Below are 26,635 nucleotides of genomic sequence, written 5' to 3' on the forward strand. Positions count from 1 at the left end.
TCCTGAGGACTCCCTCCCCACCCACAGGAGCAGGGCAGGGACAGAGGCGTGAGACACACCTGATTAACCCTTTTCATGCTCCAGAAAAAGGGGAGTCTGGGCAAGGGTGTTTGCCCACCCTTGGGTGGGCATCAGGAGGAACCAGCATGGAGGTAGACCCGCGTGTCCAGCTGGCCGCAGGTGTGCTGGGGGAAGCTGACAGACAACATGAGTCTGTTCCTGAGATTTTTCTGGTCCAATTGTGTGAAATGAGTCTATAACGCAGAGCAAGGCAGGGCAGAAGGCGGGCGGGGACTGGCAGGAGTCAGGGGCTGATGAGGAACAAGGGCCAGCAGTTAGAGCCCAGCCTGGGGTGGATGGGGCCGGCCCACTGGACTTTTATCTCACTCCTTGGAAGGGGAAGCTCACGTGGCCTCTCAGCAGGTGGGGCAGAGGCCTGGCCTCCAAAGCTTGCAGAGACAGGGGTGACGGCAGGGGAGCAGGTTGATTCCAACCCCATTTCCGCGTGTTATGAATGCACTGGACTCTCCAGCTGTGCTCCCAGCTGTGGCCCAGGCCTCAGGTCTGTGAACCCCTCCAAGTTCTTCCCTCTGTCCTCCCTACCCCTACGCACCCCCCCACACACACATACTCCACTCCAGCTCCTTAAGGGCCTAGTCGACACCCCTCCCCACATTTCCATTTGGAGAAAACGAAGCTCAGAGAGGGAAGGGGGCCTGCCAAGGACCCAGCCCAGCTCTACCTGGCACTCTCGGGCACTTGGGCTGGCCGTGGGAGCATGTCATGTGCTCAGAGCCTCTGATTATGAATGGCAAAGCCAGCCTGAACCCAACCTGGCTCCATTCAGAACACACCTGAAATCCTTTCTCCAAAGTACTCTGTGAAATGGGTCAGAGGGGCCAGATGGGCGCTTATCTGAACACACATCTGAGCATTTCGCAAACACTCCCATCTGAGGACTTGACGCCTGCGCTGGCCTGAATCTGTCTCGGTGGTTTTACAGCCCACACTGGAGGCCCCAGGGGCACAGGCATCATTTTTATGTGTGAGTTCCGCACAGCTGCTTTCTCCTGGACAGAGATCCCCCTCAACCCCGATCAGGATCCAGTCCCACCACCTGCCCAGCAAGCCATGGGCCACCCTGAAAGGACACAACCTCCTTCCTCAAGGGGAGCCTGAGCACAGGGACCAGTTTCCTCCCATCTCCCTGTGGTTTTGTGATGAGTTTTCTTTTTTTTGTTTTGAGACTGAGTCTCGCTCTTGTCGTGCAGGCTGGTGTGCAGTGGCGCGATCTCGGCTCACTGCAACCTCCGTCTCCAGGGTTCAAGCGATTCTCCTGACTCAGCCTCCTGAGTAGCTGGGATTACAGATGCCCACCACCACGTCCAGCTAATTTTTGGATTTTTAGTAGAGATGGGGTTTCGGCATGTTGGCCAGGCTTGTCTCACACTCCTGACCTCAGGTGATCCGCCTGCCTCGGCCTCCCAAAGTGCAGGGATTACAGGCGTGAGCCACCTCGCCTGGCTTTGTGAGGAGTTTTCTAAGCACCTGGTGCAGCTGCTTCCTCTACATGGAGCAGATTCCAGGGAGAGGAGGGGCTGAGGAGGAGAGTGGGCGTGAGAGAAGTAAAGAGGAGAAGCCCCAGCCTCCCAGGGCAAGGGACCACCATCTCCCAGAGGGGTTTCCAGGCGAGGGGGCTGGTGTGTGGGTGGTGGTGCTGGGGCAGGCTGCTCTGTGTCCAGGTAGAAGAAGGCTGAGCCCTTCTTCTTTGGAAAGGACCAGCTTTCCAGGCAGAAACAGGGCCTACTAATAGACGAGAATTAAGAAAACCCATTAAGCTAATGAGTTGCTGCGGAAGACTCAGGGTAGCAAATAAAACCTGGAAGGGAGGGCTTTCAACATTTGCTTTAATTTAAATTGAACCAGAGCGATGAGAAAATGCGAGAGCTGGCTGCACCCAGGTATATGCAGTGAGGTTGGCACATGCACGGCACATGTGTACACGCTTGAGGCTCCGTTCACATGTTTGCGGGCTTATCTCCTTGTTTTCACGTGTGTAGGTGTGCCTAGCTTTTAAGAACACTCCATATCAAAACAGATAACTTAAGGAAAGTGTTTTGCCTTTAGCAAAAGGGTTATTTTCTCGGAAAGATTTCTGGCGAGATTTCTTTACCGACTGAGCCTCCCCCAGTGCATTTAAAATACGACTTGATTGAAAGAAACTCTATTTACTCTATTTCCAGGCAACATCCACAGCCCTTGCTCCTCTCAGCCCAGTGGCTTCCTTCTTCCCAGAGCCCCAAGCTGCGGCCGCTTCCCTCTCTCCCTCCTGCCCCAGCCCTACCCAGCTCCCCTCCCCTGCCGCTCCACCAGCCTAAGGGCACCACTCTCCTCACCTTGCCAGATCCCGGTCCCCTGGGATCGCCAAGAGCCAGCACACCAGCTCCCTGCCACTGAGAGACACCCTGTGTTCCTGCAGTAATATGACATCCCTGGGGGCAGGAACACAGCCCTCCTGAATCCCATTATTTGGTCAAGACAAGTTTCCTCCAGGAAATTCCAGAGGAGAGTTAGTGAAGGAAAATCATTTTCCAGGCAGCTGGTCAACAAGACTTGATTATTGATCAACCCACGCTGCAGAGACTTGTGGAAGGCTGGGTGGGTAAAGAGGGGACAGGGCCCTGCCTCTAAGAAGCTGCTGGTCCAGTTAGGGAGACAGAAAACACACACACACACACACACACACACACACACACACACACACAGCTCTTCAGTGCTGGGGATGTTGAGGGTGTGTATTTGGGGAGTGTTGAGGGTAATCAGAGACAATAATACTCTCGGCCCCCAGGGGAGGCCCCAGAAGCAGGGTGAGGTGCTGGACTCTGGGGAGTGGGCAGTGTTCTGGGAGAGCTCTCTGCCGCCTTGTTGCCATCTCAACTCAGGGTGGGACACCCAGGTGTGCAAAAAGCTTCTGGGGGCTGAGCAGACTCGGGCAAGTGGCTGCAGTGATGGAGGTGGGGTGAGAGGGGATTGAGGTTCCCCGTTGGAGGCCATAAGGGGCACAACTCTGATGCCCAATTCAACCTCGCTGCCAGGATGAAACCCCTCCTTTGCAACGGCCGCTGAGCCCAGAGGCTGCAGGACACAGTCGTTCACCATCAGGTCCATGACAAGGCGAGCCTGGCTGCTGCTGGGTGCCTGGGTTCCAATCCTGGCCTTGCCCCATACCAGCTGTGTGGCCTTGGGCAAGTTATTTAGCTTCTCTGTGCTTCGGTTTCCTTGGCTGTAAAACAGGGAGTGCAGTCGTGCTTCCCTCACAGTGTGGTGTGGGGATTTAGTGAGATTCTGTTTGTAGAACATGAAGATCCATTTCCAGCACACAGTGAGAGCACAATAAATGTAGAGACGATTCTCATCCTGATCACGTCCAGATGTGGAGTCTGAATGCCCCAGAGCCCAGCCGAGCCCCTCCCAGGCAGCATGGTGGCCCTGTGCCCTCCAAGTCAACACCCCCTCCTTCCTTTCTCCAGCAGCTCCTGGGCGAGGAGACTGACTTCTCCAGGTTTGTCTCTGTCCACTGGTCCCAGGGACTCCCAGCCTGGAATTGACTGGTTAGAATGAAATGATTTCCTCCCATTTTTGGCCCCACTTGGAGAGGAGAGAGAAAGTCCGGTCTCTCTTCCTGAAGCTGCCTTCCCAGTCATGGGTCACAAGCAAAGAGGAGGTGGGGGTGGAGAGGGAAGGCGGGGGTGGCAGGGGCCGGCCAGGCACCCGCAGGACCCTCTCTCTATGGATACTGGGGAGACTGGAGCTGCCGAAATGAAGAAAGCTGGGCCTCAGGCGGGAACCCCCATCCCAACACACACACACACAGCCGAGTGTTCAGCTGAATTCCTTTTCAAAATATTGTAAGAGAAGTCATATTCTACTGTGAGCAAATTGACTCAATTAAATTACCGGGGACTCCCCGGCCCAGCCCACTGCGTGTTTGCTCAGCTCTCAGGAGTGGGAGCTGCTGTCTTGCAGCCAGGGCCGCACGGGGGCTGGAGGAAGAGGAGGGGTGCAGATTCCAGGTCCAGTGACCACAAGTTGAAGACCTTGTTTTCAGCAGGTGGGGAGGCTCGCAGGGGGATGGGGGTGCTTCTTTCACCTGTTCTGCTTTTCTGTCCCTCCACTGTGGAGACGTCATGAGCACAAGGACAATCTGGGTTCTCAGGGGTCCATTTTCACCTCCCTGGAACCCCGAGATGTGGGAGGTTGGGGAGCCCCCATTCTCTTCTCCCTTGCCCAGTGCCACCCCAGCCTGGAGCCCGGCACCTGCCCTCCTGCCAGCACCTCCTGAGGAGCGAGGCTCGCTGCTCCCTCCAGCCTGCTTGCAGGTTGAGTTTGGGGGCGTTCTGTGTTGTTCTTAAAGAAACTGCAGTGGGCAAAACACCCCAGACCAAAATACAAAATATCCCTCCTTCTAGAGCCTCCTTTTCCTAATTAGGCTACTTCTGGGGCATGGCTCTGGCTCTCCACTGCCCGGCTGGTCTTGTATATTTGTCTAGACACACAGAGCACACGCGTACACAAAGATACACACACACACTACACAGATGCACAGATGCGGAGACGTGCATACAGAGCCCTGCATGGACCCGTGCACACGGAGACACACGCACTCTTACACACAGACATGCACACCCACTTGTAAACAGAAACACACATCCATGTGGAGACACACACACTCATACATACACACACAGACATGCACACCCACCTGTAAACAGAAACACATGCACATGGGTATGCATACGCACACACATACACCATGCTCAGCGACATCACTCCGAGTTGGTGACATCCTCCTGACAGCCCCATCGCACCCATGTTGTAAGTGTGGCGGCCGAGGAACTCCCCTTTGGTAGGATGCAGAGCTGCACTCGGGCGGTTCCATGGTGCCAGCCGGAGCAGGGAGCCACAATGCATTGTGTCCCTGGGGGAGGGTCATCGAGCTTCTGAGTGCCAGTGTTGTAATCAGGGGCTTGGGACCCCGCTTGGGGTCCTTTATTTGCCTCTCTGCCCTGCGTCCCTTTGGAAACTGCAGAAGCCCACGGCTTCCTAGGCGTGCGTGTCCCTGGTGACCCGAGGTCACCGCCCTGGTGGAGGGCAGCCTGGAAATGTGTGGGCACTTGGCTGCCTGTGGGACTGGGTCACCTGAGAATTCCCAACACTCTGGAGAGGCGGCAGGGCACATCTCCGTCAGGCCCAGGGCCCATACAAATACTTTCATTTATTTTAAGAACAGAATAAACTTTTAGATTGGGGAAAGTATCATAATATAGGATATGAATATATTCATTTTTATACCAATGCAGTCGCAAACTATAATATTTCTTTATGGAGGAAGGGGATTGTGAAGGCGCAAGTGCCCGGACCCCGTGACTCCCAACACAGCCTCTGGGAGCACATCCATCTTGTGGGGGGGCGCATCAGGGGCCCCAGCGGGTCTCCACCGAGCCCAGAGCCCTGGAAAGCACCGTGCCTCCCCATAGGGGCTCAGCCCTCATCACCACTCCAGACACAAAGAACTGAGCCTCTCCCACTGGTCCTAGAAGACTCTTCTCCTAGAAGAGTCCAAGAGGGGCTGAGAGAAAGGGACAGAGCAGCTGACTCCCTTTTTGGAGCCTGGACTAGGCTCATGTGGGGGACCCCACCTTAGTAACACATGAGTTAGACACAGGCATGCCCCAGACCATAATTTCCATCCCAAGAACAGGTAGAGGATATATTTAAATAATACGATTGAGACCATTAAAAAATATCGCACTCGCCCAGGTGTCGGGCTCACTAGGACATAACCCTCACCCCCATAACCCTTTCCCCGCCGAAAGGCTGGCAGGGAACGTGGATCCTGCCCTCCACAGCCGCACAGCGGGTACAGGGGTGGGGAGTCTGGTCACCGGCATGTGCTATTTGCCTCTGCTCCAGCCCCAGGGCCCAGAGGCCCCGTCCAGGCTGCGTAAGCTTTGGAAAGCGGGTAGGAGCCTGTGTTCCATGTCCCAGCCCTGGGTCTGACTCTGGCCATGCCTTCTGGGGAGGGGGATTCTCAACTGGAGAAGCTGTCACAGGGGCGACGTCCATCCCAAGCCTGATGGACACGTTCCACCCTCTCTGCCACTCCCAGCCCCATCCCGGTGAAAGAGGGCAACCGTCCCACAGCACGCGTCGGGGTGGGCCAGCCATGCGCCTGCTTATTTGTGGCTGCTCAGCTCCACGCAAATAAGGGTTTGCCTGTTTCACTCCCAGGGCTCAGAATGGGCCTGCACATTGCAGGGTCACAGCCAGAATTCCCATCTCCTCTCCTGCCCTGGGGACTCAGGTCTCGGGAATGACCTCCTACATCCCAGAGCTGACAAAATCCTCCTATGAATGGAAAAGTCGAAGAAGGGGCGTGTTCTAATTCCGTTTTCGTTTTGTTTTAAGGTCCTCTCTCGTTCACTTAAGGGAGACACACGTGTCTCCATCTTCATGCTTTTCTCAATGTCCTGGATTTTCTACATTAAGCACGGATGGCTGTTTTGGTCAAACACCACTATCATTTTAACCAGAGACAATTACACCCCGGCCTTGGATGAATGAACACGGGTGAGCAGGGGCCTCGGAGACTCTGCCTCTCAGGGGCTGGCGTTCCAGGTGGTAAGCTGGCTTCATGGCTGCGCTGCGCTTGTGGTGAGGGCCACATAGCTCAACCCTCTCAAATCCCAGATGGACTCATCTGCTCCCCCTAAGATGGCTTCCCTCACATCCAATTCCTGGTCCAGATCGGACTCCAGGGTGTTTCATGATTTCAGGTCCCCAAGATGCCATCCCGGTCCTCACATGTGACCTACAGTCCCCTCCCTCTAGTTACCCACCTAAGAAGCACAGAGCGGCTCTCAGGCCCGCACGAATCTGCACGTGAATCCTGCAGCTCCTCCGGCCGCAGCCTCTCCCACATCCCTCTTGGGACAGCTTCTCCCTCCCTGTCCCCACATCCCCAGCTCTGCTGTTCTGCTTCTCTTCCAAATTATTCCCCTCAATCCCTGTTTGAGTCCCTCTGTTAGTCACCTCCCACCACTCCACTGCAGCCCCTTCCTCTCCTAGTCCATGACTGCATGGCCATCAACTCCATCTTTCCCCCAACCCTCAGCATCTCTAACCCTCCCTGTCTGACTCCCCCACCTGATAAATCTCCACAATGCCCCCCTTGCCACCCTTCCCCCAGGCTGCCAAGCCCATCTCCAGCACACGGGGCAGATCTTACAGCAGAAGGATTTAATTGCATGTCAAAATTAAATCTCTTTTGATGAAGAACAATTCAACTACGGCTCTGCCTAATCAAATTAACAAAGTCTTTTTTGATTTTCAATTATCTTCTTCACAGGAACACTTTATCCAAGGCTCTTGTGATGGTGGCCGACAGGCTGTGCATTCACAATGAAGGGCCCTGGCCTGGACCTGCCGACCACGGACCCGGCTGTCAGCGCCCCTGGCCTGGGAGAGCCTTGACACCCCCTGGGGGCCGCCCAGAGCCTCCCTGGCCTCCTGGAAGCCTTTCCTAGATGCTGAGCCGGAGAGCAGGGACTGTTTACTGTGGCATTTGTTGTTTGGAAATGGGAGAAAAATGGGTGAGAGGCAGGTACCCAAGAGAAGGGGCTAGAAATCATGGGGCACCAGCTTTGCACTGGGCACCGGGCTGAGCATTTCGGATGCATTTAGTGAGCAATGGATCCACAGTGGCTCTCAACAGAACCAGGAGCCTGGGTTCTGCCTGTGTGCTCTGGTGCCCTGCTGCCAGCCTCCACCACACTTTCTAAACACCTCCGTGAGCACTTCCGTATTTGGGCGCCGCTCCACGAGGCACCTGTGTCGGCAGACACTGCTGCCCCAAGACCAGCTCTGTCCAGTGGAAATGCAAGGGAGCCACACAGATAATTTTATATTTCCCAGTAGTCACATTAAAAAGGTAAAAAGAGGCCAGGCGCGGTGGCTCACGCCTGTAATCCCAGCACTTTGAGAGGCTGATGCGGGTGGATCATGAGGTCAGGAGATCAAGACCATCCTGACTAACACGGTGAAACCCGTTTCTACTGAAATTACAAAAATTAGCCAGTCATGGTAGTACGTGCCTGTGGTCCCAGCTACTCAGGAGGCTGAGGCAGGAGAATCGCTTGAATCTGGGAGGCGGTTGCAATGAGCTGAGATTGCGCCACTGCATTCCAGCCTAGATGACAGAGCAAGATTCCGTCTCAAAAAAAAAAAAAAAAAAAGTAAAAAGAAACACGTGAGATTCATGTTAATGTTTTTCACTTAACCTGATACATTCTAAACATTGTCATGTCGACATGTGATTAATGTAAAAACCATGCATGAGAGGGTGTACATGTTTTTCTTTGTACGGAGTCTTTGAAGCCCAGCGCGTGTGTCCCCATCACGGCACCTCTGGCTGCACTGTGAGTACTGAGGAGCTCCCCGGGGCTCGGGGCTGCCATGTCAGACAGTGCATCCTGGGCCACAGACATGTTAGGACCGGTCAGGCAGGGCACCTTCTGGTGTCCGTGTTCCCTTCAACCCACACACTGGGCTTGGCATCCAGTTGTGTGAAACAGGCACTTGGTGCATGAATAAACTGACCACCCTGTACGACTTTGATCTGTTATTGAGGTAGGGGCAGAGTTGGGGGCAGGACTCTCCTGCTAGGGGAATCGTCCCTTCTTTTCCCATTTTCTGAACTCTGAGGGCCGCTCAGCAGCCAGAAGTCTCCCAGGCAGGCCTCAGCGCCTTCCTTTCCCATCTCCAAATGTTGCGGCTACCCCGCTGGACTCGAGAGCCCCAGGAGGAGGTTATTTGGAAATGCAGACGGAAGGGAATCATCCTCTCAGTGGGGCCCAGGGGTGCACTGAGGAATTAAAACCCAAACCCGGTGTCACCATCATCATGAAACATATTTGACAAAATGTCTCCAAGGGCAGCTCAGTGCTCCATGCACTCCGATACCCTCCAAGCAGCAGTCGCCAACAAAGCCTCCCCAGGGCATGGCAGAAAAGGTCCAGAAAGACTAAACTCACACACTGTGGGGCCCACAGAATGCGAGACCATGCTGGGCTTCAGATCTCACCCTGGGCTGGCCTAGCCACACCCAGCCGCCCAGACTCAGGTTCTCTGGGGCTCTTGTGCCACCACCCAATGGGAGACGATGGTCACATTCACTGAAGCAAGCTTTGGGCACTAGGCACTCGTACATCTACTGTTGATGGAAACCAGTTGTCAGGACAGCAGCACCCACTGCCCAGGCTTCCGCTGCATCCCTGCGGGGACGGGGGGCTCTAGACCACTCCAGGTTGGAGGCTAGGCCTTCCTTGTGTCCCACCAACTGTGTTACCAAACAGCCTGCATCTTGTCATGACAGTGGCAAAAAGTGTACTTTCCCAAGAGCAGCCTGTGTTGGGAGGTGCGTGGTTACTCCTCAGGTGGTTCTTGGGCAAACCTGTTTCCCATGTCCTCTAGGACAGGAGGCAGAAAGGCTGACACAGGCAGGCGGGGCCCCTGTGAACTGGTTCCACATGTGCTTGCTGGGGAAGCCAACCCGTGCGGTCACGGGCAACCCCTTCTCTGAACCAAAGACCTGCCCAGATTGGCCAAAACCACACTCATGCGCATTTCCAAGGCTTCAGTGCTAGCATCCTCGCAAACAGCTTCGGAAAGCCATTCACCCAACATGGTCCTGGGCAGCGCCCCCTTGCCTATCTCCTCCCAGGCTCCTTGCAGCCTGATGCAAAGGGAACAGGGCTCCTGCCACCCTGGCATCCATGCTTTGGGTGCTTGCTGGTGGATGCCATCAGGGAGCCTGGGTGGGGCATTTCCAGAACCTTGCTGACCTCCTAATGAGGTTTAGGGTGGGGAGGCCAGGGTGACTAACTTGAATGGCTGGTTTAAATTTTCTCAATGATGGGCTTTAGCTGTTAGGACCACATCTGGGGCTGTGTGGGCACATTTCCAAATCAATCAATCTCTGCCTCTTAAACACACACACACACACACACACACACACACACACACACACACACACACACAGTATGTAGAATCAATACCACAGCCTTCACCAGAGCCCTGGGGTCCGGTATCTGATTATTGCAGAAGAGGATGGGAAAAGGGGTGCATCCATAGACCAGGGACAATACCACATCACATAGCCTGCCTGGGGGGTTCCAGCCACCCCTCGCCTCCTTCACCCAGGTTGTCTGGCCTCTCCCCAGGACAGGCTGTTGTCTAGAGGGCCTAACATGGCTGGCCACGTGACCACTGCCTCCCCAAGTGGCCCGAGAAGGCGCAAAGGCACCCTCTACCACCCCGCGGCTGCGGCAGTGCACCAGTAAAAGTAGTTAACTGTATCTACCCTTCAGCACAGAGACTTGTTTGATCAAAGATTTAGTCACTTTTTCTCCCCTTCCAGCACAAAACCTTGGGCTTTCTTGACAGAGAATTAATTGCTGCTGATTAAATTTCATTGCTGAAGGAACACGCATCCCTGGAGGAGATGGCTGACTCCTGCCCCAATGTGTGAAAAGTGCTCCTTGCAGAGTCACGGCATGGGATGCCTGGGGTTTCCTAGGGACTTTCTGTGGGTGCAACGTCAGGAAAGTACTAGAACATGTGGTGGGGATCATGATGGTCAATGCCCAGAGCTTGGTGGGTGAGATTCAGGGGCACCCCCTGGATGACTGTAAGGCTCGGGGGGCTCAGTATCCCCTGCCCCTCCATCCTGGCACAGAACAGCTGGGATACGCTGCTGGAAGAGCAGAAAGAGGCCTTCCTGGCCAACACTGGGTCCTGGCATTCCCTGCCTCTTACTTCAGAGGTGTAGTGGCCCCCGGGACCATAGGTGGCAAAGAATGTCGGGGGGGGGGGGAAATCAGGGTATGAGGGGGAAGGCAATATTCAGGGTTTGGACCCAAAGCCAGACACGGGGCTAGAAGCCAGGCTTTCAAAGGTCCGACTGGACTCTGGAGGCAAAGTGGGACTCGTGTGAGCTCTCACAGATGCCACATGCCCACAGCAAGGAGAAGACACCTGCAGCGGGCTCAGGGCAAGGGCTGTGGCCAGGTCAGGCAGGTCCGGCAGGGGAGCTGCACTTTCTGGGGATGTCAGAAAACAAAGAGGGTTTCTGAGCCTCCAGGACTCACTCTGGGGACCCCGGTAAGGGGAGCAAGGAAGGTAATGATTCTCCCAGGAGGCCGCACTGCCAGGCGCTCTCTGTGGGTCTGTTCAGAGGGAGCTCTTAGAGACTGTGGTGGAGAAGTCCACCCACAGGACATCTGGCCATGCCCTCCCTGTCTATGCCTAACGGACTCACTTGCTTGTTAGGGGCTGGTCCACCTCCCTGGGAGTACATTTCCTGGCCCAAGAGTGTTCTTGCAGGGTGACTGCACAGATAGTTTAAGCAGGCTGGACTCTGGAGAACCGTTTGCCCTCAAAATGCCCCTCTCTGTGGTATCTGCAAAGCCAGCTTCCAAACCCATGCAAGAGAGATGCACCGAGAATCAAGGGGCCGGAGCCCTGCCAGCACCCTCCTCAGGCCCACCAAGGCCTGTCCTTCCAGGGACCAAGGCGGTCATGCAGTTGATGTCTTGAGAAGACCACAGACAGCCAGGGGTGAGGCCCAAGCAGGCCGCAGCCTCATACACCAGTGCTGACCCAGCCGGCAGGCCAGTCACCTGCCATGGAGGAGGAGCTGTGGGCAGGCTGACTCCCACCCACACCGGCCCCTGAACACAGCACATCTAAATACTGGCTAGCAGTTGTTGGCCAAGAGTCCAGCGGCAAAACGCGTCTTCCGGGGGATGTTTCATTGGGGAGGGAGCCCCTCCACACATCGGCAGCTACACACTGGCCGCTGCCCACCCAAACTCCCCCAGTGTTATCCGGGGAGAGGCCCAGCGGGTCCCTGGAGCCTCATCAGATTCCCCTTCCAGGGTCTGGTTCAGAGGCAGGGCTTTGTGGTGGGACCAACATTTCCTGGCCCCTGCCAGGCCCTTGCAAACCCCTCGGGTCCCAGCAATGCCCTGGCTCTTGGGCCCACCTGCCACAAACATCAGCAGCTTGTCCCAAAACACCTAACATGCATGGGAAATAACTGGGAAGGGCGGAGGCGGGACGGGGAGAACGCAGCCTGGGAAAGGAGCTCTCCGGGGACCCAAAACAAGGCAGAAAGAAGCCCTTGGCAGCTCAAACCAGAGCACCCAGCAGGGCGGGGAGGCTGCGAGGGGCACACCAGGCCCCGTGTCCACTGCCAGCCACGGGCAGTCAGGCAAGACATGCAAAGGTCACTGAAGGAAGAGCTTCAACTTTGCCAAGAAGCTCATGGAGGGGCCTGAAACCGTCATCCGTCGAGGGTGCAGGACGCAGGACAATCAGCAAGTCCCTATGAACACAGGTGTCCTATCCTGCCAGGCAAGACGGGCCGTGCCTGCTCCTGGCCACGGTGATCAGAGCTGCTGGCTGCGCCTGGTCCCCCATGCCATCTGAGAACTCTCAGTGAGTCACACAGACAGAGGTTCACTCTCTAATACCACGTGTGCTGCTCCCTCATTCTTTGAGCCCTCTGGGTGGGTTCTATCACCCCCCATTACAGACAGGGGCTCCGGTACCTCCTACGACAGACTGGGGGTCCATCACCTCCCATTACAGAAGGAGGCTCTATCACCTCCTGTTACAGATGGGGGCTCCATCACTCTCCATTACAGAAGGAGCTCTGTTACTGCTTGAAACAAATGGGGGTTCCAACACCTCCCATTACAGAAAGAGGCTCCATCACCCTCCACTGCTGACAGGAACCTCCATCATCTCCCACACCAGATGGGGGCTCCATCACTCTCCATTACAGAAGGAGCTCCATTACTTCCTATAACAGATGGGGGTTCCAACACCTCCCATTACAGAAAGAGGCTCCATCACCCTCCATTGCAGACAGGAACTTCCCGCACCAGATGGGGGCTCCATCACTTCCCATAACAGACAGGGGATCCATCACCTCCCATGACAGAAGGAGGCTCTGTCACCTCCCATCATAGATGAAGGCTCCATGATTTCCCGTTACAGATGAGGGCTCCATCACCTCCTGTAACAGCTGGGGCTCTATCACCACTTTACACATAGGGAAACTCAATAAAAGCCAAAAAGTTACTAGTCCAAAGTCGACAGCTAGTGAGTGGCAGGGCTAGAATCCAAGCTGGGGTCCAAAGCCAGAGCCCTCATACTGTCACCATGATGTCAGTGAGTGACAGAGGAAGGAGCCCCCAAGTGCTCTGTTCCCCACCAGGTCCTACAGAGACAGACACCTTCCCCAGAGTCAGTGTGAGCTCCCGGCCAACAACCACGGGCACCTTTCCCCAAGGAGGTCCTTCCCCACCCGACATCTTGGCCCCGCTGTTCCTCGCATCCCTTGGGGTCCAGCCCCTCCAGGCTGCCCGGCCCCACCCCCCACTCCGAGCAGGACGACATTTCTGACTAGCCTGCTAAGAAGGCTAAGTTCTCATGTCTCTACCTACCCCACCTAGTGGCAGAAGGCCATCCCTAGCAGCCATGTCCATGTGTGATATGGCAGGACCCCATATTTTGACATTTGCTCTCTACTTGGGAAGACAGGTCTATTTATGAGGGAGAAAAACGGAATTCAGAATTGGAAGGTAGATACCTGGAAGGCAGAAACTCCGCTTTTGCAAAATTCTTTTTCACTATTTTTTACATGATTTTCCCCACCCCATTCACAGGCCAGTACCTCTAGTACTGAACAGGGACAGGAAAGCAGGACCCAGGGGTTTGAGAGGTCCCCAGGGCTCCCTGGTGTCCCTCTTGAGTTCCAGAAGAGTCTTTACTGAGTCCTACTGTCCAAGAATGGGGTCTGGCCGCACTCGTGCTTACTTACACACAGCACTTCCACTGGGTGACTTCAGTAATTTGTTTCTACAGTAAAAACTGATTTGATACAGCCTAGTAAAGGGTTTTGTGTATCTGAGTGTGCTTTTCATCACAAAAAAAACCCCAGCATCCTTAAAGGTTAAGAAAAATAGGTCCTATTATTCTAACAACTCACAGGCGTGAGTCAAAACATGAAGGCAAACACACTCTGGGGAACACTCATCAGAGACCCTGAAACAAGTCCCAGGTCTTTTAAAAGCAACCTCAGCTTTCCAGCGGGGCCTGGTCTAGGGATAAACACTGCCTGGGCCCACAGGGTCCTACCGACTTCACTGGAAGATGGCTGGTGCCACCCGCATGGGCTGGATGAGAAAGCTGAGGCTGGAGAGGACAGGCTTCTCCCCCAAGCCAGATACAAATGAGGGGCCATGAGCTCTGCCTCACTGTGGTTCTGACCACTGCCTGTGTGCCATGCTGTTGGACTGGGGGCCCCCAGGCTGGGTGCAGTGGGGCCACTTCTTTCACTGGGAGCAGGAGGAAGATTCTTCTTGCCTCCTGAAAACCCATAACCACACTGCAGGGGGCCTGGGCACTTGGAGTTCAAGGGAAGAGGCCACTCCTTCCCAACCTATACCCTAAAAGCAGGACCAGACTAACGTGTGCACGGGTATGTGTGCACTGTACAGTGTGTGTGCACATGTGCAAGAGTGTGTGATTGTGTGTACGAGTGTGCATGCATGTGCATGTGTGCAAGTGCATGTACATGCGTGTGTGCATGTACATGAGTGTGTGAACGTATACCTGTGTGCATGCACGTGTGAATGTGTATGTGTGTGCATGTGTGTGTGCATGCATGTGGATGTGAACCTGTGCGCATGTGCATGTGTGCATTGTGCAGTGTGTGTGCCTACGTGTGCATGTGTGTGTGCATGTACACATGTATATGTGCACGTGTGGTTGTGCATACAAATGTGTGTGTGCGTGTGTGTGTGCATGTGTGTTGGCAGCTCTCTGACCACACAGACTGGGCCATAACTACGCAGCCCCCATGTGCTCCATGGGCTGTGACTGAGGTGGGGGCTCTGTCACAGAAGAGTCATGCCCAGGCCAGAAGAGCTTGAGAGAACAAGGAGTGGGGCCCTTCCAGGGCCTCCAAAGCACCCAGGCATGACCATGGCTGAACGAGATGCAGAGCCAGTGCAAGAGCCTGTCTTAGGGAGTTTTGTCAAGGGATACTCATCTCCCCACGCATGGAGCCTGTTCCCTACTTCTTCCAAAACATATGGAATCGCTTTCAGCTGTGTCCAGATGCCTTCCCACCCGCATGCTCCTTACTTAGTCACCAAAGGAAGGCATTTTTAAAAGGGAAGATTTTTAATAAATCTCTTTTAAAAATAGGGGATTTAAGCTGGCTCTGAGCGCCCCTGCTCCAGGAAGCTCACCGCACAGCTGCAGGCTGGATCTCGTTCCCACCCGCAGCAGCACTGCCCTCTAGTGGCCACATAGAATGTCCACGTCCCGGCCAGGGTTCCCGGCAAGGACGCAGGTGGCAGCTCCTCAGCAGCCGCCTCCAGCCCTACCTCTCCTGCCACATGCCCCGGTGCTGCCGGAGCCTCTCGCCAAGCATCCCTTCCACAGGTGGCCACCACAGCCCCATTGATAATTCATCTTGCCCGCCAATCACCATCCTTTCTCAGCGACAGGAAATAGATTCCTTTAACTCCTCCCAGCTGCCAAGCCCTCCAATCCTTTAGAACTGGGGCCTCACCTCTCAGCTTCCTTCGCCTCCTGCAATAAGCATTTCAGAGGGAGACTTGGCCCCACCAATGGCCTTTTCTCTACATCCTTCCTCCACACTGACCATGAATGAGAACAGAGACGGAGGGACGAAGCGGTGGGTGCAGGGGGGCGGCCTGGCAAGCACCGCGTCACAGGGGAGGAAACTCACTTTTGAAGTTTGGGGTCCCCTTCCTCTCTGCCTCGCTGCTCTTCCAGGAGAGCACTAACCACCAAACAGGCCCTCGGGTCACTCACCCCTTTGATGTGCAACTAGAGTCGGTGGTTACGTGACCTATGGAGGACTGGGGGTAGAAACACAAAGGTCTGGGGACTCCCCGAATGAGATGCCAAAATAAGCGGTAGCTGGGTATTCTCTGGAGCACTCCCTGCCCCTGGGAGGCCCCCGTTCTGGACTTTTGACTTCTCCCCGTCAGTAATGCTGCAGCTGGTTCGTACTTTTCAGGAACTCTGCAAGCCAGCTGACAGCAGCTGACAGCCCTGGAGGGGGTATTTACAGCAGGGGAATTGACAAATGCTACAAATCAGCCTACTTTAGTTCCTTTGGAAGAGCCTATTGTTAAACACTGAGTCACCCACCCTGCCTTGGCCTCAGTGGGTTTCCACTCAGGTAAGGGCAGCCTTACCCACATATGACACAAGAGCATGCTGGGCCGGTTTCCAGACTGCCTGACTCCAGAGGTCTGGGGCGGGACAGACGACATGCCTTTCTTGTACGTTCCTGGGGAACGCCAGTACTGCCGGGCTGGGGACTGTACTTGGGGAACCAGTGCTCAGCGGTTCATCAGCATGAATTAACTTATGCAAAGGCACAAAAGACAACAGTTTAGAATGAGAGGAGACTGAGGGGGCCAGGGCCATGCTCAGATACTGCAGGGCTGGAGACTAGAGTTTTCTGTGTTTCCAAAGCAGAGAGGGTTTCAGCTGAGCAGGAGGCCTTGGAGCAACCAGAGCCAGGTCTCCGCAGCCTCCAGGTCTCCACAGCCTGCCTGCTGCAACGCAAAGCGCTCCTACTCCCAAGCCACCCGGCCGAGGGGCTGGCTCCACAGAGGAGGACCAGCAGCAGAGAAGGGCAAGTCCACAGAGTTCTGAGGTGTTCAACCTCCTGGACGCTGCGCCGACTTTCAAGTGTCCAGAGGTCCTCCTAGAATAACACATCTCTCTGCCCTGTCATCCTGCAATCCTTGAGCAGACAGACACCAGCTTCTGGGGGGGACTTCTTAGACTCCACTCTGAGCCTGGCTTTGCCACGCTGTGGTTTCATCATGACCATCACGGCCAGGTGACGGGTTCCAGCTCATTCAGGGTTCAGCCCCACCTGCCCACTTTGGTGCTGGAAAATGCTCTCAGAGTCCAGCCAGCGTGGAAATACACTCTTTGTGCCACTGCTTTTTTTTTTTTTTTTTTTTTTTTTTAGATGGAATCTCGCTCTTGTCACCCAGGCTGGAGTGCAGTGGCACCATCTCGGCTCACTACAACCTCTGCCTCCCAGGTTCAAGTGATTCTCCTGCCTCAGCCTCCCAAGTAGCTGGGATTACAGGCGCCCGCCACCACACCCAGCTAATTTTGTATTTTCAGTAGAGACAGGGTTTCGCCATGTTGGCCAGGCTGGTCTTGAACTCCTTATCTCAGACAATCTGCCCGTTTTGGCCTCCCAACGCACTGCCCATTCAAAGCTTGCCAGAGGCGAGTTCAGGGTGGGGGTCCTGGCAGTGGGAAACTGGAGGAGCACATGGAGCATCTGAGACTTGAGGCAGCGGAACCCCTCGCCAGGAGGCACCTTCCTGCCCAGACACCTCGGGACGAGCCCCTGGTGGGAGTGTTCGGGCGCCAGCAGGGAGTCCTTGGACCCTCCCAAAGCCAGCTCTGCTTCTCCCTTCTCTCTTCCCGCTTTCTTCTCCACATGAAGAAATGAGGCCCAGTGAGGTACATGTACACGTGTACGTGTGCATACATGTGTGTGTACTTGCCTGCCTGTGCATGCACATATATGTGCGTGTGAGCCTGTGTGTGCACAGGAATGTCTATGTGTGTGCACGTGTGTGTGAGTTAGGGTGGGGGGTATGTGGAGACACCAGGACCACCAACATGCATGACAATGAGAAGCAGTATGCATGTGTTTAGGGGACAGCACATCCCCGCTCTGAGCCTCGGTTTCTGATTCTGTAAAAAAAAGGCTCCAGGCTGGACAAGCCCCAGGTCCCCCCTCCTTCCCGGTTCTGAAGCTCACAGGATGGGGGTTTGCTGAGAAGGCACGTGCTCCCCCTGGTGGAAGGAAACTTGTATGGCAATGCTCCCGCCAGGGCCCCGTGATGGTCAGGCTTTCTGCAGACACCGACAAGCAACAGGGTTCCAATAGTGCCCGGGCACTTCCGACCCGCTGCAGGACCTTGGGCCAACTCTTTTAGCCTCAGCACCTTCCTCTGTGAAATAGAGCCAACAACAGCACATCACAGAGCTAACAGTAAAGAAAACTGGGGCAGCCTCCTCACCCCCGTCTCTTTTCTCAGTGGTCAGTTATGCCAATTACTGTTCCAGAATCCAAACTCACACAGCAGAGAGAGGCAGCTCAGCACATGGACTTTGCAGCCAGTTGGCCCCGAATTCCAGCCCTGCCACTCACTAGCTGTGCGATCCTGGGCACGTGATTTCACTGTCAGTGCATTGTGGAATTGTGAAGATTCATGAGCTAACTCTCCCATAGCAGTGAGTGCAGGGCCCGGCCACTCACAGGTGCATGGTAATGTCGGTGGTGCAGGTGTCCTGTGGCTGTCACTGAGGCTGTTTAAATCTTCTGGCTCCTGTTCCTGCTGGAGCCACGGGGAGCTGCCCTTCCCACCCACTTAGGTTAGGCACCATCATGTGACTTGCTTTGGCCAACAAAATGGAAGCAGAGGTGTGTCACTTCCAGCCAAAGTTTGCAGAACCAACAGTGTGTACAGTACCACACCTTCTCTTCCCGCTATCTGGCAAGCACTGGGCGGTGGCTCTATGAGCTTGGGTCCTGAGTGAGGGCAACAGCACAGCACAACACCCTCAGAAACCAACATGCATGTGAGCCAGAAATCAACCTGTAATTGCTACAAAACTCTGATGTGGGGTTGTTTGCTGCTGAACATAACCTGCTGCTGCTGACTGAGACACTCTGACTCCTGGGGTGACTCCTGGGGAGCTTCTCTGAGGAGAAAGGATTCCTTCTCGTTTATCCTGACATGTACTTACTAAATAGGAATATTTATCAATTAACGAGCACGCATTTCCTTTCCCCAAACCTAAACTACCAAGCAAGAGAACCACCAAAATTTGCAATTCCAAGTGCACCGTGATGGAGACCAAAGCCCCAACTTGACCACTACACAGTCTACACGTGTAACAAAATTGCACCTGTGCCCCCAAAATATGTAGGAGTTGTAAAATGTACACAGTGAACTACGATATGAGCAAGAGATAGAACATAGCAGAGTGCAAAGGCATTTTTCCTCAAACACACAAAACCTTTATGGAGATGGATTTGGGGTTTCATAATTCAGTTCCACCCACGCAGCTGCCTGCTGCAGCACAGGGGGAAAGGGAGGCTTGGGGTACCTCTCCTACCCACACCCCAACCCCACACTTCCACCTGCACCTAACTTGCTTGTTAGAAGACAGGAGGGTCGTGGTTACAATACACTGGGAGGGAGATGCTGGGTGAAGCAAGCCTCTCAGGGGAGACCCGGCCAGTGAGCAGCCGCAGGGAAACGCTCTTCGTTCATGTGGTCCCTGGCGCCACCTCGCGGCGCTGGCTGGCACTGCTGGGAGCCGGCTCCTGGTGGGCAATCTGCCCCTGCTCCTGGCCAGGGCAATAGCACACTGGATGCTGAGCGGGTCATCACACACATCGGAGCTGGTCATCAATGCACATCTGAGCTGGTCATCACACACATGATCTGAGCCGATCATCACACACATGATCTGAGGCAGTTACCACACATCGTCTGAGCCGGTCATCACGCACATCTGAGCCAGTCATCACGCACATCGGAGCTGGTCATCAGTGCACATCTGAGCCGGTCATTATACACATCATCTGAGCCGGTCACCACGCACATCGTCTGAGCCAGTCATCATGCACATCTGAGTTGGTCCCCGCACACATCATCTGAACCGGTCATCACACACGTCAGAGCTGGTCACCACACACATCATCTGAGCCGGTCACCACGCACATCTGAGCCCTTGCCTGTGGGCCCAGGGGCCCTGAGATCTGTGGGAATGGACAGAGGGCCCAGGATGGAAAAGCATGAGGGACCCAAGGATGACACTGTGTCCAGGTCCAGGGAGTAGCTCACCCTGCACCCTGATCACTCAGACACTCACTCCTCACAGTGCAGAGTGACCCTGAGGCCGGAGCCCAGCCAAGCCCCCATCTCCACCACTGGGGCAGAGGTCTCCAGGGAACTCTGAGTGCAGGTGGGGTTCATTTGTCCACCTGGAAAACAGTCAGGCTTCTATGTCCACCCCAGGCCGGCACCTTAGTGCTTGGCCAAAAATGGAGCAAGCCACACCAGCCTCAAGGGCCTGTCCTTCTCCATCCACTCCAGAACAGGAGGCTGACAGGCAAGGCAGCAGGCACAGTCCTCCCAGCAAGATGAGTAAATGAAGGACATGAACTGGAAACAGGTCCACAGAGTAAACTAATGGCTCCCACTCTAAATGGCCTTGTCTGAAGCCTTGGACCATGCTCTTTATCCAAGTCGCTTTGCACAGATAATTGTTCCAACGCTGAAGCCTGAGCCCCCACTGACCCACACACCTCTCTCCTCAACTACCCCAGGCTCCTTGGAGCCACATCCCTGTCCCCACTCCTAAGAAGTCCCAGGCCCTCACTACATGAGTGACCCAGTGAGGTAGCGGGATATGAGAAGAGCTAGGAGTAGGGCCTGGAGACGCAACACAGGCGCTTGGGGCGTGTGCAGGTGGGACGAAGCAGAGGCGGCAAGATGTCAGGAGGTGCTGGAAGGGTGGATGAGAACCCGGGGTTAAGTGCAGCCTTCCAGAACAGCCTTAAAGGTGGATCAGCCATCCCAGTGGTGGCCACAGCTGATGTCATTCAGCGCGGCTGATGGGGATCCAGGCCCGCAAAGCAGGGCTCTATCTGGGCCTCCCGTCAACCTTCTGCCGGAGACCAGGGATTCAAGGATCGGTGGCAAAGGGCTAGATTTTTTGTTAGTTCCTTTGTTTCATTTGCAGCCACCATGAGCTGACACCAGACCCAGCAATGTGTGGCGGCCTCTGTGGAGAACACCTGAAGGTTCTATCTTGAGCAAGGCTTTGGCTCCCTGCCTCGGAGGACCCCTCCTAAGGGACAGGGCATCCCACAGCTGGACTGAGCACAGTGGAGCCAACCGCCGCTCAGTGCCGGGAGGAACCACACTTCGTGGGGACCTGCAATGTGTCTGGCCTCGCTTAAACTGCATCACATCTGTGAGCCACACACGGCTCCCTTTGTACAGGTGGCCCTCACTGAGGCCAAAGCTGTCTTTGAGACCCTCTCTCCTAAGCCAGGCTCAGCACACAAGCCAAGAGCTCTGGGCTGTGGTTTACAGTGGACAGCGAGGTTCCCTTCACACTGGATGGTGGCAGCTGGCGCCCGCCTGGCAGTTAGTGTGTGCCGGGCACTGATCCGGGGGCTTCCAGTGGGTCATCTCCCCCAACCCCAAGGGGTGGGACTGGTGGTCTTCCACTTTGCAGAGGAGGACGCTGAGGCACAGGGCAGAAGCGCCTTGCTCAAGGTCAACAACGGCAAGTGGCTGAGCCGCGACGTGACCAAGAGCCCATCACGTCAGCCCTGGATTGAGGCTGCCTCGGTGACTCAGAAGGCTTGAGATACCCTCCTGGCTGTGGGAGCAGAGCATCCTGCAGAAGGGGTAGGCCCTCACCTGCCAGCGGGTCTGCAGCTGGGCAATGGGGCGTCCCTCACTCTGGGTCTGGGGTACAGGTGCACTAACAAGGTGCACACGAGGAGCCCCACCTGCCGCTGGTTTCCGGTCCAGGATCCGGGTCTGGTGTCAGCTGGATGCTCAAGCTGCGGGGACCTGAGGGTGTCTGAGCCCCTGAGTCCTTCCCCAGAACTCTGAGCATCTCAGAAGAAACAGGGCGGGGCGCAAAGCCACGTCTCCACCTGGGGCCAGAGGGCCCTGCCTCCAAAACCTGCCTCCCACCTTCTGGTTACCACCTCGGCTGCCTGGACTTCCAGTGGAAGGAAAGATACCCTTTTGGAGCAAATTTGGACTGGGCACAGCCAGGGGAGAAGGGTGTGGCTGAGCTCAGAACACAGAAGCCCAAATTCGAAGCTCACTGTGTCTGTGCATCTGAGATGCTGCAAAGTGACCTCTGCTGCCCACGAGGCCTCTCGCTTCTCTCCCTGCTCGTCCTGGCCTTGCCCTTTAAAATGCAGCATCCTAAGGAAAAGGGGTTCTCCCCGCTCCCTGAAATAAACCTCTGTGTTCTCCAGCACAGTGATTCCAAAAGAATTAAGAGTTTCTTTCCAGAAAGGGGGAAAGGACCTCCTTCCTTAATGCGAATTTTATTCTGATTCCCCCTGAGACCCCCTCCCCGGCCCTACGCCCACCCTGCTCTCTAAGTGGGAGGGCATCCTCACAGGTGCTGGCCACTCCCTGTCATTATCCAGAGAAAAAAGGGACCTAAACTCAGGAGGGCTGCCATTGTCCAGCTGGCCTGGGCAGGCCCACCTGCTGCTCGGAGGGATGAAAGCTGTCCCCCTTGGGCCCCAGGCTGTGGGCAGGACCAGCTACATAATTTGCAGGGACCATCCTCTCATTAAAAAGTTGTCCAGAATTCCTGGATGGCAGCAACAGGGCATGAAACCCAGCCCAGATCCCTTCTGAGTGCAGCTTCCACAAGCGCCTCCACTGGTCACGGGTCCGTGAAGCCGGGCCAGGGTGGGACCTGTCATCCATGGCAGGGAAGTCTGCAGGGAGAACGAACCCCCGTCACAGTGGCAGGGAACGCGCACCAGGCTAAGCCGCAGAGCCTGAATCTTAGAAATGCTTCCTGGCTGCAAGGCCGACCTGTCTCAAGGGGTGGATTTGGGAATAAAGAAATACAGCTTTGTCACTTTCACAGTATCAGTGTTTCCAGGAGACGCCTCCCCACAGCCCCGCGGACAGGCAGGATTTCCTTGCCATACCATCACTATTTACACTCAGATAAGTGACTATCCTTTTAAGAAGTGCGGGTTGGGTGCGGTGGCTCACACCTGAAATCCCAGCACTTTGGGAGGCCGAGGCAGGCTGATCATGAGGTCAAGAGATAGAAACCATCCTGGCCAACATGGTGAAACCTTGTCTTTACTAAAAATACAAAAAAAAAAAAAAAAAAAAAAAATTAGCTGGGCCTGGTGGCACGTGCCTGTAGTCCCAGCTACTCAGGGGTCTGAGGCAGGAGAATCACTTGAACCCGGGAGGTGGAGGTTGCAGTGAGCCAAGATAATGCCATTGCCCTCCAGCCTGGGTGACAGAGGAGGACTCCATCTCAAAAAACAAAAAAAAAAATGTGCGACCCCCCAGAAGTTTAGAAAAGCCCATTAAGAGTCTGCTCACATAGCTCATTTCCCATCAAAATCAACCTAGGGCAGAGCTAAGCTTCGGGCCACATCAGCTGGCCACAGTGTCTGATTCAGGGCAGCCCAGCTCACACCTCACTGACATCTCTTCCTTTACAATGTGGTCCAATGGCTAAGATAAACCAGCTGCATCACAGGAGTCACAGGAGGGACCTGTTACCACCCCCGGGAGGCCCCCAGGATGTCAGGGAACCCTCTGTTTTTCTGGATACCTTTCTCGGGCCACAGCGGTGGGCAGGGGAGGTGTCTCAGCCTTGACAGTTCGATGCCAGCACCGAAAGCTACAACCACAAACAGAGGCCCTGGGGCTGGGAAGATGGATTTTCCATCCTGGATAACCATGAGACGCCGTCATGAATCTGTCCAGCTTCAGATTTTCAGAATATTCTGATCTGTGGTCCTGCACACCCCCACCCAGACAGCTCTGGGGTGCAGACAGTATCACATGAGTTTAAATAGGAGGAAGACTCAGAGCCCGAACAAGGCTCTGGGCAGCTTGTCGGGGCCCCAGAGTCAGGGCTTTGCAGCTGAGCAGTAATTAGAACCCAATCTAGTGCTTTGCAAGAAAGAGAAAATACGAGCAGCGCCGAGAGCAGTCCTGATCCTGCTGGGCCTTGGGAGGCTCATTATGCACCAGAAAGGAGGCCTGCGGAAACTCCCAGAACCCGCGCCAAGTATGGGAGCGTCCAGCCCTGAGGCGCTCCTGGCCTAGACGAGGCTCCATTGCATCAATTTGCACCACGGCATCAGAGAAGTGGGAAAGGGTGAAGGTGTCCTGTCACCCCAGAATGTGGGGACCCACCATGGGATGTGAACTGGTGAGGCCTGGTAGGAGGACACAGCCTGACGATATCTGTCAGCGTTTAACATACGCACACCACGTAAGCTACGTCAGTGGTTCTCCACCGAGAGTAATTTTACCTCCTGGGGAGGGACATGTGGCAATGTCTGGAGACATTGTTGGTTGTCATAACTGAGGGAGGGGCTTCTGGTATCTGGTGGGTGGAGGCCAGGGGTGCTGCTGAATGCCCTGCAGCATACAGAGCGGCCTCCACCGCGGGTGACGGCACAGCCCCACATAGCAGCAGCGCTGAGGCTGAGAGAGCGGAATTACCCTGGGAAATGTGAGTGCATAAAATAGTAAGGGCAGGGGCACAGCGGCCATCTACGTGGTGTTTACCGGGGGCCAGGCACGAGTCTGACCACTTTTCACGTGGGGAATCACTTCGCCCACCCAACACACACAGTGCACAGCTGAACTGTGTCCCTCTAAGATAAGTTGAAGCACCAACCCCTGGTACCTGTGAATGAGACCTTATTTGGAAGCAGAGCCTTCGCCAGTGTAATCAGGTAAGGATGAGGTCACTAGGGTGAGCCCTAACCCACCATAACTGGTGTCCTTGTAGGAAGAGGAAAACGCCGTGTGAAGACATGCATGAGAGAAGGACGCGTGACAGCACAGGCAGGGTTGGAGTGACGCGGCTACAAGCCTGGGAACCCCTCGGGTGGCTGGCGGCCCCCAGAGGCCAAGAAGCCATGGGGAAGGATTCTACCTGGAGTCTCAGAGGGGACGTGCCCCTGCTGACCCCTTGGTTTTGGGCTTCTGACCTCCAGAATGTGAAAGAAAAAGCTTGTGTTTCCAGCCACCCAGCCCGTGGCAGTTTGTTACGGCAGCCACAGGAAATGCATACCATGGGTGAGGCTATCCCCGCTTTACAAATGGGGAAACCAAGGCACCGGGAGGCAAGGGTGCGTGCCCACACACACACACAACTGGTAACTCGGCAGTTTTGCTTCCGTGCATGGCTCACATTTCTGATTAGAGTAACAGCGTGGCACCAGCTTTCATGAAGGGTTTTCCTGGCGTGACTGCGGGTTCCACGTGGAGGGCAGGGATGGTTTTTTTTTTTGCCATCTTTTCAAGACAGTGGTTCAGGGAGGACCTTTCACCATCAGGGGTCATTAAATTTAGCAAAATCCCACATGGTGGCCACACCGGGCCCAGCAGGCCATGCTCTCCCATCAGTCACAAAGGAGAAAGAAAAAAAATCTACCTTTAATTTTGTGGGAAAAGTGCTGCTAAAATCGAAAGACAATGTCCACGATGAAAACCTGTTTCTAAGCTCTGATGTTCTCATCACCTTTTCATGCTGGCTTCTCAGGCAGATGTAGCCGGGGCCACCCCCTGGGGAGCAGCAGACACCACAGAGCCTCAGGCGCTCCCGTCTTCAGCAAGCCTGAAGGCGCCGCTGGAAAGAATGCCGGCTTTCTCTCCGAGTGAACGTTGTCCTTAACTGGCTAGTGCAGGACAGTCTAACTACCGCTCTGGAATCCAGACATCATTTCCCATCACTCAGAAAAGGTCTGAAGACATCCAGGTTCACCCACTGCTTGTCTCGACCCACAGATTCTCTCAGGAGTGCTGGAGGGACAGAGGAAGCACCGCGGATTTAACGGGTTTCCAGCCACTTCCAATGCTGCCCCTGGGATCAGGATCGGAGCAGGATTCTTGGGGAACGGGGTTTGGAGTGGGGATAAAGTCTGACAGTGAAACAGAGGCATCACGGGGCCCTGGAACTCCAGCTCCCATCTGGGGAGCCCCCTCAAACTCCCCGTGGTGTGGACAGAGGGGCACTACAAACTGTGTGGCTCAGAACAACGTGAATTTTTTCCTTCACATTCTGGAGGTCAGGAGCCCCAAACCAAGGGGTCAGCAGGGCCAAGCTCCTGCTGACACTCCTGGTAGAATTCTTCCTCGTGGCTTCTTAGCCTCTGGAGCCACCCGAGGGGCTCCCGGGCTTGTCGCCGAGTCTCCCCAACCCTGCCTCTGCCGTCACGGGGCCTTTTCCTGTATGTGTCTTCACACGGCGTTTTTGTCTTCCTACAAGGACACTGGTCATGGTGCGTTAGGGCTCACCCTAGTGACCTCATCTTTACCTGATTACATCCACAAAGGCTGTTTCCAAATAAGGTCACGTTCACAGGTACCAGGGGTTGGCGCTTCAACTTATCTTAGAGAGACACAGTTCACCCATAACACCCACCTCACAAGGTGTTGGGGTGGGTGAAGTGAGTTCACATGTGACCCAGGAATTAACCAAAGATTTTAAGAATGCAGAAGGCCCAGACACACTAGGAAGATGCGGCTGTAAGCAGGGTTTCCCGAACGCAGCAGCTCTTGCTCTAACGCCCGTTGACTGAGAGATGGAAGCTGGACTCGCCTCTTGTTGGAGGCACCTGTCTGCCCCGTCACTGCCCTGACCTGGGAGGGTC

General features: G+C 55.1%; 2 protein-coding genes across 2 annotated transcripts in view; both read right to left on the reverse strand.

The window, feature by feature from the left end:
- Nucleotides 1-26,604, reverse strand: LOC134732414 (uncharacterized). The gene is made up of 2 exons (XM_063617372.1): nt 19,778-26,604; nt 1-19,712 (listed from the first exon to the last, which is right to left on the reverse strand). Exon 2 carries the CDS (start codon nt 3,358-3,360, stop codon nt 2,341-2,343), a length of 1,020 nt encoding a protein of 339 aa, XP_063473442.1. The 5' UTR covers nt 3,361-19,712; nt 19,778-26,604; the 3' UTR covers nt 1-2,340.
- LOC134732416 (mucin-2-like) overlaps nt 1-26,635 on the reverse strand; it is a 319,755-nt gene that overhangs the window by 138,761 nt on the left and 154,359 nt on the right. The gene's annotated exons all lie outside the window — the stretch shown is intronic.

Source organism: Symphalangus syndactylus, chromosome 14 (assembly GCF_028878055.3).
Source record: "Symphalangus syndactylus isolate Jambi chromosome 14, NHGRI_mSymSyn1-v2.1_pri, whole genome shotgun sequence".
NCBI lineage: Eukaryota > Metazoa > Chordata > Mammalia > Primates > Hylobatidae > Symphalangus > Symphalangus syndactylus.